The sequence below is a fragment of the Glycine max genome, chromosome 9, assembly GCF_000004515.6.
Source record: "Glycine max cultivar Williams 82 chromosome 9, Glycine_max_v4.0, whole genome shotgun sequence".
In the NCBI taxonomy this organism is placed as follows: domain Eukaryota; kingdom Viridiplantae; phylum Streptophyta; class Magnoliopsida; order Fabales; family Fabaceae; genus Glycine; species Glycine max.
In genome coordinates this window covers 41,931,830-41,949,048 of record NC_038245.2, presented here as the reverse complement: position 1 = coordinate 41,949,048, position 17,219 = coordinate 41,931,830, and the positions used below count along the sequence as shown (strand labels likewise).

At 33.0% G+C, this 17,219-nt stretch overlaps 4 protein-coding genes across 6 annotated transcripts; 1 reads left to right on the top strand and 3 right to left on the bottom strand.

The window, feature by feature from the left end:
• The first annotated feature begins 303 nt into the window (after nt 1-303).
• LOC121172770 (uncharacterized) lies at nt 304-1,669 on the top strand. Of its 3 annotated transcripts, none has more exons than XM_041005034.1 (3): nt 304-850; nt 1,014-1,088; nt 1,324-1,669. In XM_041005034.1, the coding sequence occupies exons 1-3, from the start codon at nt 522-524 to the stop codon at nt 1,454-1,456; spliced, it is 537 nt and encodes a 178-aa protein (XP_040860968.1). In that variant the 5' UTR covers nt 304-521; the 3' UTR covers nt 1,457-1,669. The 3 variants fall into 3 exon arrangements, with proteins under 3 accessions (XP_040860968.1, XP_040860967.1, XP_040860966.1); XM_041005033.1 differs by having other exon boundaries at nt 306-850; nt 1,014-1,082; nt 1,306-1,669; XM_041005032.1 differs by having other exon boundaries at nt 315-850; nt 1,306-1,669.
• A 398-nt stretch (nt 1,670-2,067) lies between these two features.
• LOC100500608 (uncharacterized) lies at nt 2,068-3,965 on the bottom strand. Its single transcript, NM_001249818.1, has 2 exons — nt 3,607-3,965; nt 2,068-2,364 (listed from the first exon to the last, which is right to left on the bottom strand). Exons 1-2 carry the CDS (start codon nt 3,943-3,945, stop codon nt 2,113-2,115), a joined length of 591 nt encoding a protein of 196 aa, NP_001236747.1. The 5' UTR covers nt 3,946-3,965; the 3' UTR covers nt 2,068-2,112.
• A 2,845-nt stretch (nt 3,966-6,810) lies between these two features.
• LOC100526971 (uncharacterized) lies at nt 6,811-7,394 on the bottom strand. Its single transcript, NM_001249742.3, has one exon. It carries the CDS (start codon nt 7,318-7,320, stop codon nt 7,009-7,011), a length of 312 nt encoding a protein of 103 aa, NP_001236671.1. The 5' UTR covers nt 7,321-7,394; the 3' UTR covers nt 6,811-7,008.
• Nucleotides 7,395-14,630: 7,236 nt separating this feature from the next.
• On the bottom strand, nt 14,631-15,829 carry LOC100780556 (uncharacterized). The gene has a single exon (XM_003534122.4). It carries the CDS (start codon nt 15,445-15,447, stop codon nt 14,824-14,826), a length of 624 nt encoding a protein of 207 aa, XP_003534170.1. The 5' UTR covers nt 15,448-15,829; the 3' UTR covers nt 14,631-14,823.
• Between the last annotated feature and the right edge of the window lie 1,390 nt (nt 15,830-17,219).

Sequence of the window (17,219 nt, the reverse complement as noted above, 5' to 3'; positions counted from 1 at the left end):
GTGTTCCAGATTTGACAATTATGTTCTTATCTTTTTCATTTTAAAAATAACAATTGAAACATTTTTATCTTGGAATTGAAGTATATATACCATACTAATTGTGCATAGGAAGGGGAAAAGGAAGTAAATGTAGGAATACGGTGAGCATTTTGTGAGTATTTGTATTGGTTTTTTTTTTTTAACTACTTTGTATTCAAAATATCTTATAATCAAAGTTGAGAAAACTTTATAGTAAAATTGCTAAATTTTGTGATAACTAGTTATATTTAGAGTTATTTTGATTGGTTTGATAGTGTAAAAAATTTAGATGCATGAAAATTAAACTATTATATCTTTACCTAACATTTTAAGCGTTTCAATGAGTTAGTCTTTCACAGGAAGAAACAACAAACACATGTTATAGATCCAACTCACTCACCATGCACGTAACAACTCACACAGAAAAGTGATAATTTTTTTTTCTATTTAGACACCTTGGTAAATATTTTCCCATCATCACAACATGATCACGTAATAACATAATGTCTTCTCCGAAATATTTAATTTTTGTCCCCATCTTGTGTCAGATTATTATTCTCTTGCTGTTGACTTCCCATCTTCCTAACATACTTTCGCTAGACTCAAGCCCCACTATAGCTCAATGCACACCAAGCCTCCTTCTCCTTATTCCTTGCACAGCATTTGTGCAGCGTACTTCCCCTTCTCCAGGGTCTTGCTGTGGCAACCTCAAGCAACACTACAGCCAAAAACCACACTATCTGTGCCTCTTTCTCAATGGCACTAACTTGAGAGATCTCTCCCCATCAACAGGGCACTTGCTCTGCAGCTACCAGCTCTTTGCACCCTTCAAGTTAATGCCAATATCTCGGCTTGTTTAGGTTTCATAAACTGTCACATTCAATCTTAAAACATATCTAGCAATTTGTTTATAATTGACTGGTTACATTCAAAAAGTGTGACCTGTGCTTGATTTTTAATGCTTATTTCTAAACCTGTGTATTTTTTTGCCACAGGGGAACAAGTGGATATGCCTGCAACTTCTCATTCTCAGGTTTCCTTTGGGACAAAGAACAACTCCACTGGTATTGGTAAACAAGCATCTTTTTTTTCCATTCTCATTTATCCATTCCTCTAACTTCTGTATTGGTATGAGAAACTTGATGTTTCAAAATGAATGGAAAATATAAACCTAGGTTAGCTTCCATATTAACTTTTACAGGATTATATGTTCCTTAATAATAATTTCCTTGGCCAATGTCCTGAAAATTATATCATGCTTCTTGATGTTCTCTTTTGAATCTGTAGCTCTCCCGCATTTTTCAGTGCCACCAATACAAACCATGATGGGATCGGATTTGGAAGTAGCACAGCCACTAACTTGAAAATGTGGAACAAATTTGTTGTTGTTACAACTGTAACAATTTTATTGTTAGCATTTGTACTGTACTACTATTAGTTGAAATCATATGTCCAGTCCAAGTGTACTTCATGAACTTTATAATGTCATTTATTTTGGGAGTAATAGTAGATTATCGTTATCCTTCCGTGTAACAAATAAACATCTTTTCTGTGTAACAAAGAAATATACCTTCTGTCCAAGATAGAAGGTATTATTATTATTTAGACATTATAAAACTTTTCCTCCCATGCAAGTGGACTTCATGAGTAACAATCAGTCGCCATTGAATTATACAATCAACATTTGATTCTCTATCAATTCCTACTTATACTTCATGAATTATAGCAAAATTCTAGACCAAATTAAGTAGATGGTAACACATAATTCTGGTCCACAAAAACCAGTATCAATTTGAACTCAAACTCTACCTGAACTATATATGTTTGTAAAAGATTCCATTACAGTAGTTCTGATCTATAACATAGATAAAAGATTGTCTACAACGATCAGAGCAATCAGATGCAATGCAACAAATAACCATACATTTACACGTACAACTAATCCACTTGATCTGTCTCAGAATTGATACACTTTAAGAGGGTGTACATGTAAGCAGAAGCATTGCCTTACAAATTTAGTGGAGAAAAAGTTTGAATCCTTTCACCTGGTTCAAATGCTAAAAATAAGGTATATTTGCAGTATCTACGGAGAGTCTACTCCAAACTAGGTGCTACCTCTGTTGGATTGGAATCAAACACATCTGAGTCATATGCATCAGGCTCTTTGAAAACTTCACTACTGGACTCTGCACTAGACTCCACATCAGTCTCTGCACTGGACTCCACATCATCGGACTCTGCATTGGACTCCACACCAGACTGCACAGAATACAGCCTTTCAGCAGCCTCCCTCACATTTTTTGGTGGTTCATGAAATGTAAAGCAACCGTAGATAGCAAGACTTGCCTACAATCCCAATGATCATAAACACGTTTAAAGCCTTGATTGAATCAACATGCAAATTGCGTGACTTAGATTACTCAAAATTTCCAATCAAGACATTCCTCCACACAGTATTTCTAGTACCCACCTTGTGAGAACTAACCCTATTTCCATTAACTTCTTTTTTCTTTCAAAAAACAAAACAAACACGGCTACAAAATTTTGTAAATAAATTAAGAGTCTCACTCTGTGTATGGAATAACATCAACTAGAAGAGCTAAATCACATAAACGAGTGCATTGAGAGATTAGTGTTTGACTCGATACATAGGCTCATCCAGAAAAAAAAAATCAAAGCCTAATTCTTTCTGCCAAAACATACAAGCCCTTAAATTAACAGAAAATGTTTTATAGTACTCAGTAACTCAATGCAGCGAAATCCACAGGAAGCAAACTCAACACCGATGCAACAAAACTAAGTGTAAAAACAACACCATTCTCTTAAATTTTAAAATCAAAATCATACTCCCTTTTCCAGGTACTACATAATCAAAAGCATCTGCAACTTCAACAAGCACAATTAGTGGTTCAAAATTAGAGTCTTAGATATAAAATGTTACAATTGCATTAAATACTCAAACTTTGTCATCTACATCTACAATATAGTTATTCGACTCGAGCAGAATTGTCTCTCAAGAATACCTATGTTCTCTTAAAATAAAACATCTACAACTAAGAGCTCCCTCCCTAATCCATTTCTACTAATGTACGGCCCCATCAATATTAGTCTATGCACAAGTTAATTTCCAGAAGCTCTTTCAGATAACTTCCCCAAAGGTTGATTTAAACCTATGCATAAGTTAATATATAAGAAAATCTTTACTTGTAATAAGTGGTTATTGAGAAATTTATCAAAACCCAACTTAGGGCCTGTTTGGGTAAGTTTCTTTGGAAACATTTCTAAGAGAAGAAAATAATAAAGTGAGTTTCTCCATAAGCTTAAACGAGTTCTTTATTTATTAGTTAACCATTAGCTAATAATTTGTAGGCTCTCTCGTATAATTTGTCAAAAAGATGAAAGACACCGACAAATTAGCTAATGAACTCATTTTAGCTCATGGAAAAGTTCATTTAATTTTATTTTTTCTCCTAAAAAGTGCTTCTAGATAAGCTTATCCAAACACGTCCATAATAACTCCCTAATCCATTTCTACTTGTATAAGGAACACAAGAATAAGAAGAAGGAAGGTTGAAGAGGATAGTATACCGCAACAGCGATGCCAATGATGGGGGAAAACTTGATGAAGATGCCGAGCCAGTCCCACTGGGGTCCTTCCCATAAATCGGGCTGTTGAAACTGACGGTCTATCTTCTCTAGGAACTTCAAAGCGGCATCGTTGTCGTCGAGAGGCTTATTATTTTCCAAAACGGAAACTTCGGCTTTGAGGAGCTCAGCGTAAACGGAAACGTCGTCGCCGTTGAGGGGCTTCTTCGCGCGCGCCACGTGGAGGTTTCTTCTCGTTCGGTGAGGGAAGAGTGCGGCGGTGCCGGTGTTGCCGCAGGGGATTATAGCCACGCCACTGCCACTGGCGACGGTGAACGCCATTGGTGAATGAGAATGCGCCTAAAAAATATAATTTTATGATAACACACCAACAAACAACGTTTGCTCTTTTGATTGCGTCCTATCCACAAGGATTTTCTTTTCTTTTCTTTTCTTTTTTATGCTAAACCAGAATTATAACACTGTCAATGCCAACAGTTATTTTTTAATCTGATTTTTTTTGTGTAATAAAAAATACAAATTTTATCACCTAATATTTATTATCTTTGCAAATCTTACCACCTATTTTTTTTTTAAAATATTTTACCTTCGTATAGGTAACAAAGGATTAACCTCAGAAACAGAAACAAACTTACTTGTTTTTTCCTTTAACTTTTTTTTTATACATCAGTAGCGATAAAATGTGTAGTAATTAAAATTTTAAGCAATAAAATTTATAAAATTATAAAAGCTAGATGATAAAATTTATAATTAAATCAAAGATAATTTATACTATTTAATTATACTAATCAATTTAAAAGATATTTGTTTTATTAAAATGTCTTTCATTATACCTTGAAACCAAGAATAAAATAGTCATAAAAAATAAAATATCAATTAATTAAAAGATATTTTAAATAAAATATCAATTCATTATACCTTGTTTTATTAAATAGACCATCAGTAGGCTTATTAAAAAACCTTATAAGCTTGATATACCGACTTTTATATATATATATATATAATTTTTTGGGTACCAATATATAATATTATTTTTTGAATACAATTAATTTTTTTTAAACTATCAGACTTTGATTACATATTACTATTTCATAACTTATATTCCTATAATCAAGGATTTTAATTACAATTTAGATGTGAGTCATGTGCTCTTTTATATTCCTCATTATTTTGACTTTCCTTTTTTTTTTAACTTTCCTACATGTTCGTACTCCATAAAATATTAAATATTTATTGTAAAGAAAGCTTTTAAAAAGACTATCAGGCCGAGTCAAAATAAAAGTCTTTCATAGACTATAAGCTAGGCTCAGACCTCAAATATTTATCGTAGGTTAGGCTCAGGCCACTTGGCCTATTCCCACTCCTAACTTTCATTCAGCAAAAAAAGTATTTGTTTTTTTATTAATTCAACGCACTTGAGAATTTCAAAGAGAACCTTAGTTTAGAAAAATAGAAAATACTTTCCGAAAATCAATTTATGATATTAAAAGTTTGACTTGTTATTTAATGTTTTTCTTTAAATAATTAAAAAAAAATCAATAAACACTCGCGTGGTTAGGTTCACATCACTTTACATCCTTTGTAATTAAAATTAAGAGAAAAATCATTTATATAAAATTTTAAATATTTTTTACTAAGTCATTTACATTTTTTTATTGTTTTCATTGCCTTTAATTGCATTTCTTTAAGTTTATGCAATTTACTTTAATCGTTTGTTGGTTTTCCTTTACCACGATTCATTTAGAGTATGTTTAGATGAGACAAATTCTAAGAATTTCAAATGTTTCAATTTAAATTTCTCTATTTTTAAAATTCTGTGTTTGGATTTCTTTATTAAAAGTCGAAGCTATTCATTTATGACATCGTCGCCACCGCCAACAACTCCTCCGACACCTTCCTGGGCCGAGGCCGCCACGGCAGAGTCTACAGAGCCACCCTCGAAGCTGACAAGCTCCTCACCGTCGTCAAAACGACCAAACTTGTCGCCACCAGCACCTCTAAAAACCACGCCACCAAATGCACTGATTGCGGCAACTGCACCAGTCTCACCGAAAACAAGATTGAGATCCTCTCCCAAATCCCCAACCCCTGCCTCGTCAACCTCATCGACTTCAGCACCGACCCAAACGATAACAAATTACTCGTCGTCGAATACATGCCCAACAGTGAAAGAAACGCTATTGATGTTAACTTTAGTCCTTTGTCTGTGGTGGACTTGGCCGGAATCTACAACCGCCGAATCAGCCCTTCATCGGACCTTGCCGTGGTGTGGCAGCTCGCAGTGTTGGCCGCCTGATGCGTGAGGTCACAGATCTTGCCGCGTTAGTTCTTGACTGCGGAGACGCAGTCCACGACGACGCCAGAGTCTGAGAATTTGAAATTCACTCTCTTGCAGATAACATTTGAAATTCTATTCTTTCAACTAGCTAAAATTTCTTTAAAATTCTAAAATTTTAAATTCATTTTATTAAAATATCCAAATAGTTATTTTTGATAAAAAAAAAGAATTTAATTTCCTATAAAAAATACATTATTTAGTTAAATTAACTTATCCAAACACACTTTAGGAGTAACTTTAACATAGAAATCTCGTTAAGACAACTGCTAGAGATATCTTTCAAAGAAAAAAAAATCTCTTTCGATTAACCGCTAAGTGGGAATCTAATGGAGTTAACGAACACTACCGCTAATCATGTTTTACATCCAATATATAAAAATACATTTTTTCTATCATTTTCTTTTTCTTCTACTTTCTTATCAAACAAAAAAAAATTGTCCCACTTTCAGCTTTTTCTATTTTATTCTTTTCTTTTCTTCTAATTTTAACTTTTTTTTCATAGCCAAACAAAACTATAAAAAAAAAGTGTAATTCAGGCTTTTTTCATGACAGACACGGTTCATACTTCATATTCAATTACCTCGATTTTTTTATGCGGATGTTTTAACATTGGATTCTTTTGATGAAACGGCTCATCAAGGAACCTAGATAGTAAAATTCAGATCATAATCCTTCTCCCACTACTGCAAAATCAAAATCATTTGCAATTTCAGCCAAGAATTATTCTCACTTTTTTTAATCAACAGCAAAAAATTATTTTAACTAGTGATCTAAATTTTGAGTTTTTTTCTTATGTATACAACTGTATTGTGGTCTACAATTAACTTATTTGGCACAAGTAAATATCACCCAAAAATATGTTCTCTTAGAATAAAACATCTACAAGATCTCCCTAATCCATTTATACTTTTGCACAGCAGCTTGATGATGACAACAATAATAACAAAGATTAACAGGGTAAATCCTCTCAGATAGTGTCTCTATAAGCTGATTTTGAGGAAACTTTATATTTACTTATATATAACAAGTATTTATGGAAACATAACTTAAGAAATCCCTAATCCAATTGGGAAGAAGAAACGAAGGTTGAAGAGGGTGGTTGGTACCGCGACAGCGATGGCAATAATCCAGGAATACTTGAGGAAGGTGCCGAACCATTCCCAGAATTCAAGTTCTATCTTCTCTAGGAGCTTCTTCTTCTTCTTCGCGCACGCCACGTGGAGGTGGAGGTTTCTGCTTCTCGTTCGGTCAGGGAAGAGGAGACCACCACCGCCGCCACGGATGTAAGGAATTGCGGTGGTTCTGTTGCCGCAGGGAATTATAGCCCCACCGCTGCCGATGCCGACGGTGAACGCCATTGGTGGATGAGAATCAATGCGCGCCACAGATACAATTTATGATAACGATGACACAGCAATAACGTTTTTTTTTTCAATTCCGTGCTAATATCCATGAGGATTTTTTCTTATGCTAAATAAACCAGACTTTTTTTTTTTGGAAAAATAAAATAATCTGATTTTTGCAATACCAATAATTATTTTTTTAATATAATTCATCGGATTTTGCTAAGTGTATTCTTAACCATTGATTAAGAAATTAAAAGTAAAACATGTTTATCCTAAAAATTATAAGAGAATCTTGATAAAAAAAAATATGAATAACATAATTTTATATATTTTAATAAATTTCTAAATTTTTTTAATTAATGGTCCAAGAACACAGGTTAGTATTTATCAATAAATTATCATTCACTTTAATATTTAATTTTTTAAGTGGTCACTTTAAAGTTAGAAAATATACATTGAGATGGCTTAGAGCATGCAGCCAGAGATACGAAAGATTGTTTGCACAAACATTTATATCCTTTTCTTTTGTATTTAGTTTGTGTTCCATCATTAGATTTATCTTAAAATTTTTGTCATAACAAATTGGATGGAAAATCAAATACTTCTGTTTTTTTTACACGAATCAACCAAGCACTTAATCGTTTCATTATTTGTCTTTTTCATATGCTAAGATTGAGAGCATAATTTATTTAGCATAATGACTAGGATTTTATATATATATTCAAAGCATATTTTATTTCTGAAGCGTTAAAAATACACTTTTTAATATATTTTTTAAAATACACTATCTCTAAATTGAATAAAATTTAGTAAAAATTACAATGTCAAGAAAATAATATTTAAATACCGTAGAAAAATATATTTTGAAATTTTTATAAACTTCAACTAGTAGAAAAATATATTTAAATTAATGTATCAGATAATATGTTCAAACATTTCTCATTTTATTTTGTTTAAAAATATTTATGTTATTTCATAAGTATACATTTTTCTTTTCCATCATTTTCTACCCAATTAAATAAGAAAAGAAAATTTTATTTTTTATTTTGTCTTCTTTCTTCCTTTTATTCTGTTTTTTTTTTCCTCAACCAAGCAAGTTGGTAAAAAGTAAGAGTATCACTGAGGCTTTTTAGTTTTTTATGACAGCCACTGTTCATACTCAATATTTTTTATCACAAGCCACAAGTTCATAACTTCATATTCAAAGACCTCGATTGATGATCCGGGTGTTTTAAGTTTTTATCATTGGATTCTTTTCCTGACTTTACTCTGTACGTATACTAATGTATTAAAATAGTAAAAGTTTTATTACTTTTATTATTTTTATGTTGTGAATTCATTAAAAGGCATCTTAAATGTTACTTTTAAAACGATTCTTATAAAAACTATTAATTGTACTTTATATGATGCTTGTTTGTTAAAGGACATAATAATTTATATGATGCTTGTTTGTTAAAGGACATAATAATTTTTAATTAATAATAAATCTCTATGCAGCTTTTAATATTTTTCATGTAACAGTATGAAAAATATTAATTTAAAATAAATTAATATTTTTCTATCAAGTTGAAAAGAATAGATAGTTATTAAAATCAAATCTAAAGAGAACGTTAAAGGAGAGTTCGGATGATTGAAATTTTCCTTTAACTAATTACAAAAATAGTGGATAAAATATAATTCTAAAAGTGAAAGGAGAAAAAATATGAAAAATATTTATTTGAGAGGATAGAGACAGTAAAAATCTCAATGTCTAAATTATTTTTTTAGTTTATAATATAATTTAATAATAAGGGATTACTATGTTTATTTATTTTTCATCACATTTAAATTAAAATTATTGTATTTGTACATTTAACTTTTCTTTCGTTTTATTTTTTATCTCTCATACATTTATAATTTACAATGTTTGTCAGTTTTTGTTTTTTTTTTCTTCCATCCACACACTACAAATTTAAATGATAAAATTGTAAATTTGATCTCCCATTTTATCTCTAATTTCAGATTTTATCTCTCGGTAAAATTATTCACGAATTTTGTCCTCGTATTTAATCAAATCACGCAATGTTGGTCTTCTAACCCACAATTGGACATTGACTGACATGTGTCAACGTCTGAGAGGTACCTCAAACGGTTCGCGATTTTTAACCAAGTGTGGTAAAAAAAATTACGATAACCCTAAAACCTCAAAAAGCCTCATTCCATGAAATCCCTAAAACGTTTTGCGGCGTTGTTGCCTACTCGTCGTCCTCATCGTTGCCTCGTCATCCTCATCATGGAAAGGATTTTCACGTTGTACACCTCGGAGGCCCGAAGTCGCGTGATGTATTTGTTTAACATAGAGGTTCCACTTGTGACATCGTGGACTGGGGATAATCTAAGGAGGCGTTTTTATTATTGTGGTCTATACAAGATAAGAAATAATGTATATCGTAGTGGTTATGTTATGGTTTATTTGTTGATTTTTTTTGTTATTTTGGGCATGTAGGTTACAGGTAGGAAAGGGTATAATTATTTTGAGTGTCACGATCCAGTTGCCAATAGTCGTCAGAAGATGATCATTGTAGCATTGATGAAGAAGGTTGATGAATTGAAGTTGAGAGAAAAGGATATGCAAACCAAGATCAGTGACATGAAGATGAAGGGAAAATTTTAGGGATTGGATTGGTTTTTTCTTGGGTCTATATTTGCTTGTTGGTGTTTTTATTATGTAGCAGAGGAATGTAATTGCTTGTTGGTGTTTTTTTCTTGGGTCTCTACAAATGGTAGTGATTTGGCACCATTGTGTTTTGATTATGTAATTATTTAGGAAGAAAGTAATGTTGATAAGTTGGTTTTTTGTAATCTATACATTGTAATTGCTGAATGGTTATGTTAATAAAAGAAGATTTTATTAGTGTTCAACTTCGGTATTAATTTGGTATTCAACTTTGAAATATGTTTTGAAATAGGACAAAATTTTGTTTCGATGGTGGTTTGTTTAGCCTCATTAACAAGAAATAGGACTAATTTTGTTTCTGCGGTGGTTTGAACATAACTAAAAAATAGACTTGGTTTTTTTTACAGTTGGTTTTTTGTACACATAAGTTAAAAGCAAGTTCCAAAAGCCTAAACAAGCACTAACTTGAACTAAACAAAGCAATAACTTAAAATTATGTTTTTAGTTGAACTAAACAAATCAATAAGTTGAACTAAACAACAAAACACATAAGTTCTACATAAACTGAATAATTAATTAGATAAAGAGTGCATTACAAAGGCTCATTGAATAGAGCCACCAAATATATAGGTTCGGCATCCTAAAAACTTAAAATTACACAAGAGTGCATTACATAGCCTTTTTAGACAATTACTTAAACATAAACTGAATAATTAATAACATAAAGAGTGCATTACAAAGCCTCATTGAAGAGAGCCAGAAAATATATAAGTTTTGCATCCTAAAAACTTAAACTAATAATCCTTTTGTGCCCAAGTACTCCCCGTCGGCTCCTTTAACTGATTCGTGATTGTTGTGTTTCATTGGTAATGTCACCTCCTTGAATTCCTGCAGATGTGGTCTGACTTGTGCATGAAGCATTCTTTTGTTTCTTTGTTACAACATTGGTAGGAGATGTTGTTTGTCTCTTCAAGTTCTGTTAATATTGAACACAAATATCATAAGAATGGTGAAAGTCACAAACTCTGTTAAATGCAATGGAAAACACATATTGAAGGCAAATTACCTTATTTCCCCCTTTTGGAATGTTCCAATCTGCAAATGTCTTTCCTTTACATGTCCTTTTGTTGTGACCAATTTTGCCACATTTGTTACAAACAACTGATTTTGACTATCTTGGCAGCTTGAACATGTTGGTAGACTCATCATTTCTCTTGTTCCTTGCTTTCTTTGGTCTTCCAAGAGCTCTCCTCATCACTGGTGGCAGCATCACTGGTGTTTGTAAAGGAGGTCATAAGTTCGATCCATTACATGGATGGACAATAAATGAATATGTTGTCAACACAGTAGATTTCTTGTCAAATGCAACAACTAAACATATTCAATTCAAAACAATTATTGCAAAACAACAAGAACATGAGTGCATGGAATTACAGAAAACAACACCTGTAATAAGAAATGACACTAAGTTCAGGTTTGGCACCATTGATCCGCATGCATGCTATTGAATGAGTGCATGGAATTCCAGTTAACTCCCACTTTATACACGAACATGTCTGTTATTTAAGATTCACAACAAATTTTTCCATGTCCTTTGACACCTCAAACAAAGACAAATTAGCATCACCACACTAATGTGGTCGCCATGCTTTACATGCTTTTTTATTTTTTTCAATGATTTGCTGAACTTTAGGACAGATCGAACCCTTATACCTCATGAGGATAGTCCTCAACTTCACAATTTTGGAACTTATGTGAAATCAGATTCCCTCCAGTAGAGTAATAATCGGCTTGTCTCTGTACACCATTATTACATTGTTGAATGCCTCACACATGTTATTGACTTGCAAATCACATTTTGTGTTTACATTAAAAGCAGATCTTGTCTAGGCAGCAGAGTTTAACCTTTCCAGATCCTTCCAAGCTTCTACATCATAACTTTTAATCTGATTCATGGCCTTGTCCCAATCAGGGGTAGTTGTTGCTCGAGCTGCCATCCACTTCAACTTTTTAATATATGCTCCTAGATACTTCTTCCAATTACCATACAAATATTTGACACGCAGTCTATGTTCTATGTTATTGCCAAGCTCCTTGATTACCTCAACCAACCCCTGAAAATAACAGTGAATAAATTAAATGATAGTAACAATTAGATGCCCAACATAATTTAAATATTTACCTTTTGTTGGTCATAAATGAAAACCCAACATCCTTCCTGAATACCATCTAAGTCAGCTATCAGGAGATCAACAAACCACTTCCAAGACAAATAATTTTCATATTCCACTACAGCATAAGCAATAGGAAACATTTGATTGTTTCCATCTTTACCTACTATAGACAACAATTGGCCACCATATTCTCCTTTCAGAAAATAGTCATCCAATCCTATCAAAGGCCTGTAATTGGTTGCAAATGCACTCTTACAAGCCTCCAGGCATACATACATACGTTCAAACACAGGACCATGAGGAGTTAAGTCACTTTGATCTTGACAGTGTTGTTCTTGTTTTTTTCTGTTAGCTTTGCAGTATAACTTCTTAAATGTTTATACTGATCTATGGTAGCACCTTCAATTTTTTCCATTGCCTTAACTTTTGTTCTGTATGCCTGATCCATACTCAACCTGAATCCCCACATTTCTATAGCATAAGCAACTAAGGCTTTTAGTTTCATATCGGGAGTATGCATTAATAATAACATCAACCTTTTTGCCACCCACTCAGGCGTAGCCTGGCTGTTTCTGGCAATTCTAAAGCAACAATGGTCATCTTTCAATGTCACTACCTGCTAATAAGTCGCTTGAATGGACTTGTTCACCCGTAAGTAGAAGGGACAACCCTTTTGTTTATAGATTGCAATGACTCTCTTCTTGTCATTTTTTTTAACCTTCAGATTCTTCTTAGACATTATAGCAAAGGTTTTGATAGCCTTTAAAATTTGTTTCTTACTACTGAATTGCAATCCTACCTCAAACTTGACATCTTTAGCATTTTCAGGCACCTTAAAACAAGGAAATTTGACTTTTGGGGGACCTTCATCTTCACTTCCAACTGGAGTATCCAACTCATCATAATATCCAACTTCATCAACAAAATCAGAATTTGTTGACTCTACTTTATTAATTAGTATCAAAGGTGGGGTCACTACTTTGACTAAATGTCTCAGAGTCCAACAATTCTGTCTAATCCGAGTTTTCTTCAAAGTTACTATCTGGAACTTCACTACAATCACTGCTATCATCTTCATTTTCCTCAGCCCCAACATCATCCTCCACCAAAACCTTAACACAAATTCACACTGGAAAAACACTCCGTGAACCACATCAACAAACAAACCCCACAAATGGACCAAAACTATTCGTCATTATAATATAAACAAAACCTCAATAAAATAATCTAACTTACTTGCAAACAAAAGACATTTCCATCTTCCTACGACAGTCAACAATGACACTTCACGCACACGAACACCATCATGAACAATCAACGGCGACACCTCACGCACACGAGATTTCCTTTACGGTTCGCAGTTCCAATTTCGGATTTTCAGGTTCGCGGTTCCAATTTCAATATTACCATTAAGGTTTGGGGTAAAAATGTTACTGTGTTAAAAGTCGCGAACCGTTTAACGTACCTCTCAGATGTTGACATGTGTCAGTCAATGTCAGTTGCTAACAATCAACGTCTATTTGTGGATTGGAGGAACAACATTGAATGATTTGATTAGATACGAGCACAAAATTTATGAATAATTTTATTAGAAAACAAAATTTGAAATTGAATACAATAATTTTATTAGAAAACAAAATTCGAAATTGAATACAAAATGAGGATCAAATTTATAATTTTGCCAATTTAAATACTACTGTATATGTTTTAAAAAATAAATCATTCTTTTTAAATTAAGAGTTTAGTTATTTAGGTACAAAATATAAATCGTACGAGTTTCCCTGAAACAACCATTAAATAAGGAAGGTGCAACGTAACAGTTAACACTAACCAATAAAGCGGGTATTTTATTTCCTAGGTGAGAAGGAGAAAGTAAATAACAGGTCACCTTCAATTATTCAAATAAGTAATACGCTCAGTTCATCGTTCCCGTTTAATTATTTCTGTTTAAATCTATTACCATTTTTAACCGTGCAGACCCTCAAACCTTGGGAATGGTCTGGTAAGAAGAAATGAGGGTGAAAATAATTTTAAAAAGAAAAATTACTTATTTTATTTTTATAGTTGTGAAAATTTTACTTTTTAGTCTTTATACTTATAGATCATTGTCTCTAATTTTTAATTAGTTAGGAACTAAAAGATAAATTTTTGTGCAATGTGAAGACAAAGTAATATTTTTACAAAATGATGAGATATTTTACCTATTTTTGTTCATATTTTTCTTTAATCAAATATTTTTAATCTTTATTTTAGTTGTCACGTATTTTTATTAAATTTGTTTAAACAACAAGCTCACGTACGTGTAAAACAATAAATGTCATTTTTAAATTAGGAGCAAGTAAGAGTATTTAATAGAGTACTTTAAATGTTCTTTAACCAAAAGTCTTAAACAGTTAACGACACTCTTTAAAATTAATCAAATAGATTATGTAGGATAAATAAAGAACTTTCAAGATGCAACTGAAGCAACAAAACAAAACTGAAACGGCTCATGAGGGAGTTGAGTTTGTTTCAATTGAATTCAACGAAAAAACCAAAACAACAAACAAATCCTAACCCTACAACTTTTTCACATCTACCTCCTACCTTTCTGTGCTACCCCTCCTCCTATTTTTAACGCCAATATTTTCCCAGATTTACATTTTCCACCCCTACGCACCGTTTCACTAAAACCACCGCCACCACCTACATAGCTTGTAATGACTCCGACCGCCACAAAACATCCGCCGACGGGTCCGAATAGTCAAACAACCCATCCACCGTCACAAAACCTCCGGCACCTCCGTCATTCTCCGCCGTAAACCCCGACCCAAACCCGAATGCATCATAACTGGGTATGTCGTCTTCAAATCCCACGAACCTGGCAAGCTCCGCCATTTCCGGGGCAGCCCGACCCATTTCCTCGCCGTCACCCACCGTCGGCGGCAACCCGAGCTCGTCGTCGGAGGCTTCTAGAAGATAGCCCAAGTTAGATTGTAGCTCCCCGGAGTCGGGTTCCTGGGCCGGGTCACCGGAACCAGAATCCGAACCTGGAGCATTTATCTCATCCTCGAAGCTTTTGATCACTGAGTCAAGACCCTGCACCGAGTCACGCTCGGGCACATTGTCCGTGTCGTCAAGCATGTTAAAAATGTCGTCTTGTAGCTGCACCTCCGACGAGTCGAGGACCGATTCGAGTTGAGACTCGGACGAGTTAATACCCGAATCGGACGAGTCAACTCGACGAATCTTAGACTCGGGCGAGTCGACCCGCTGAGTGTTGGAGTCAGAGGACTGGTCCCAGACTCGCTTGTTGCCATGATTCTCCATAGAGAAAATGTGAAGATTGAAGAGGGAAGAGAGAGAAAAAGATAAGTGTTTGGATGGGAGGAAAGAGAAAGGGGGAAGGATATATATAATGGTAAGAAAAAGTGGGATAGGGTTTGTCTACTTTAATTCGTAATGCCAGATAGTGACAGGCGCGTGCATATTGGAAAAATAATAAAACAACTTCATTCACGGACGTCTCCTTCTTTCTTTTGGAGAAAGATAATAATATACTCTTTCAACTACACTTTAGGCCTTTGGTTTCATGTTAAAAATTCTGCAAGTTTCGTCTTCTGAGTAATGTTTAATGGTATTTAGTTCTAGAGGAAGATGGAATTGTTACATTTTTTGTTATGAAATAAAAAAAAAATCATTTTTACATAGATCAAATTGTTGTTGAGATTGCAAATATCTAAAAAAGCTGGACGTAATAAAATACTAGTCAATTGTTGGAGTATTATTAAATTAAATAATGCAGAAAGAAGTTAAAAATTCATGTTGTGTGTGTCCTTCTAAATTTCCTTTTTAGCGTGTGAGATCCGTTGGGCATTATTGCAGAGAGCGGATTTTTCTTTTCTGGCAATTAAGTAAATTTGATAGAGGTTTGGAGTCCGGGTGGTGGGGACCACGTACATAGGAAACATCATGTGTATTTTTATTTATTGTTTTGAAAGTTTGGGATTTGGTGAGGGGGTCACAGCACAGGTGGTGGGGGTAGATTCTTGGCTTGGGTTGATTTTGTTTTGGTGTCTTTTTTAGATTTAATATTATTATTTTTAGAAAAAAGATTAGATAATAGATATGGGTTTATTTTTGACAAGTTCTTGCTTATTTTAGAAAGAGAAGGTTGGAGGTTTTTCAAAGTACATGGGTGTTGGATTGTGGTAGAACCACCAATTGCCAGTTTTCATTTACTTTGACGTTCATTTGGATCCAACATTCATTTTCGCCAAAGCTACTTTTCTTGTATTTTTTTCCTTTAATTCCTTTCCAAGTTGTCATAGTACATGGACTGAATTCATTACCCAAAATATATACTGAAGAAAAAAAAAATGAATTCAATCGCCATAAAATATATTTTTGAAAACAGACAGAATGGAAAGTTAAAATATCATCAAATTATGGTGATTGAAAAAAATCATCCTTACTATTACCGGCATCTCTTGAGTTTTTTTAATTGTACATAATTCATAATATTTCTTCTTTTTATTTATATACTTATTAATTTTTCTTAATGTTTAAAAATATCACATTTATATATTATACTAATTCTTTAATTGTTTTGAAAATACTATATGCCTTTTATAAGAGAAATTGTTATAAACATTAAATAAGAAAATATATTGCGTATAATCCAAAAAAATCTCGGAGAGCGTTAATATAACGTGCTTAATTTATTTTATACTATAAGAACAAAATATCTATTAATTTATCAATAATTAATTTTAACATGAGAATTTGAATCATCACTTTTGGAAGTGATAACGTTAATTATTTTTTTTCTTATATTGTGTTACGTTCTAATTTAAGTTTTCTTTTAGGATAAGAAATATACTACATGTAGTTTGGGCCCTTTAACAAAAAATCAGATATTCAATCTCTCCCTATGTGAATAATGCAAATTATATCAACACTTACAAATGATTGATATATGTTATTTAGATAAACAAAAAATTATCTTCGTTAAATATTTTTAATATTGCGTCTTTTATCTCTTGATTGTCCATTTCACAAACAATATTTGCAACTAGTTAAAGAAATTGCCTCCTAAACTA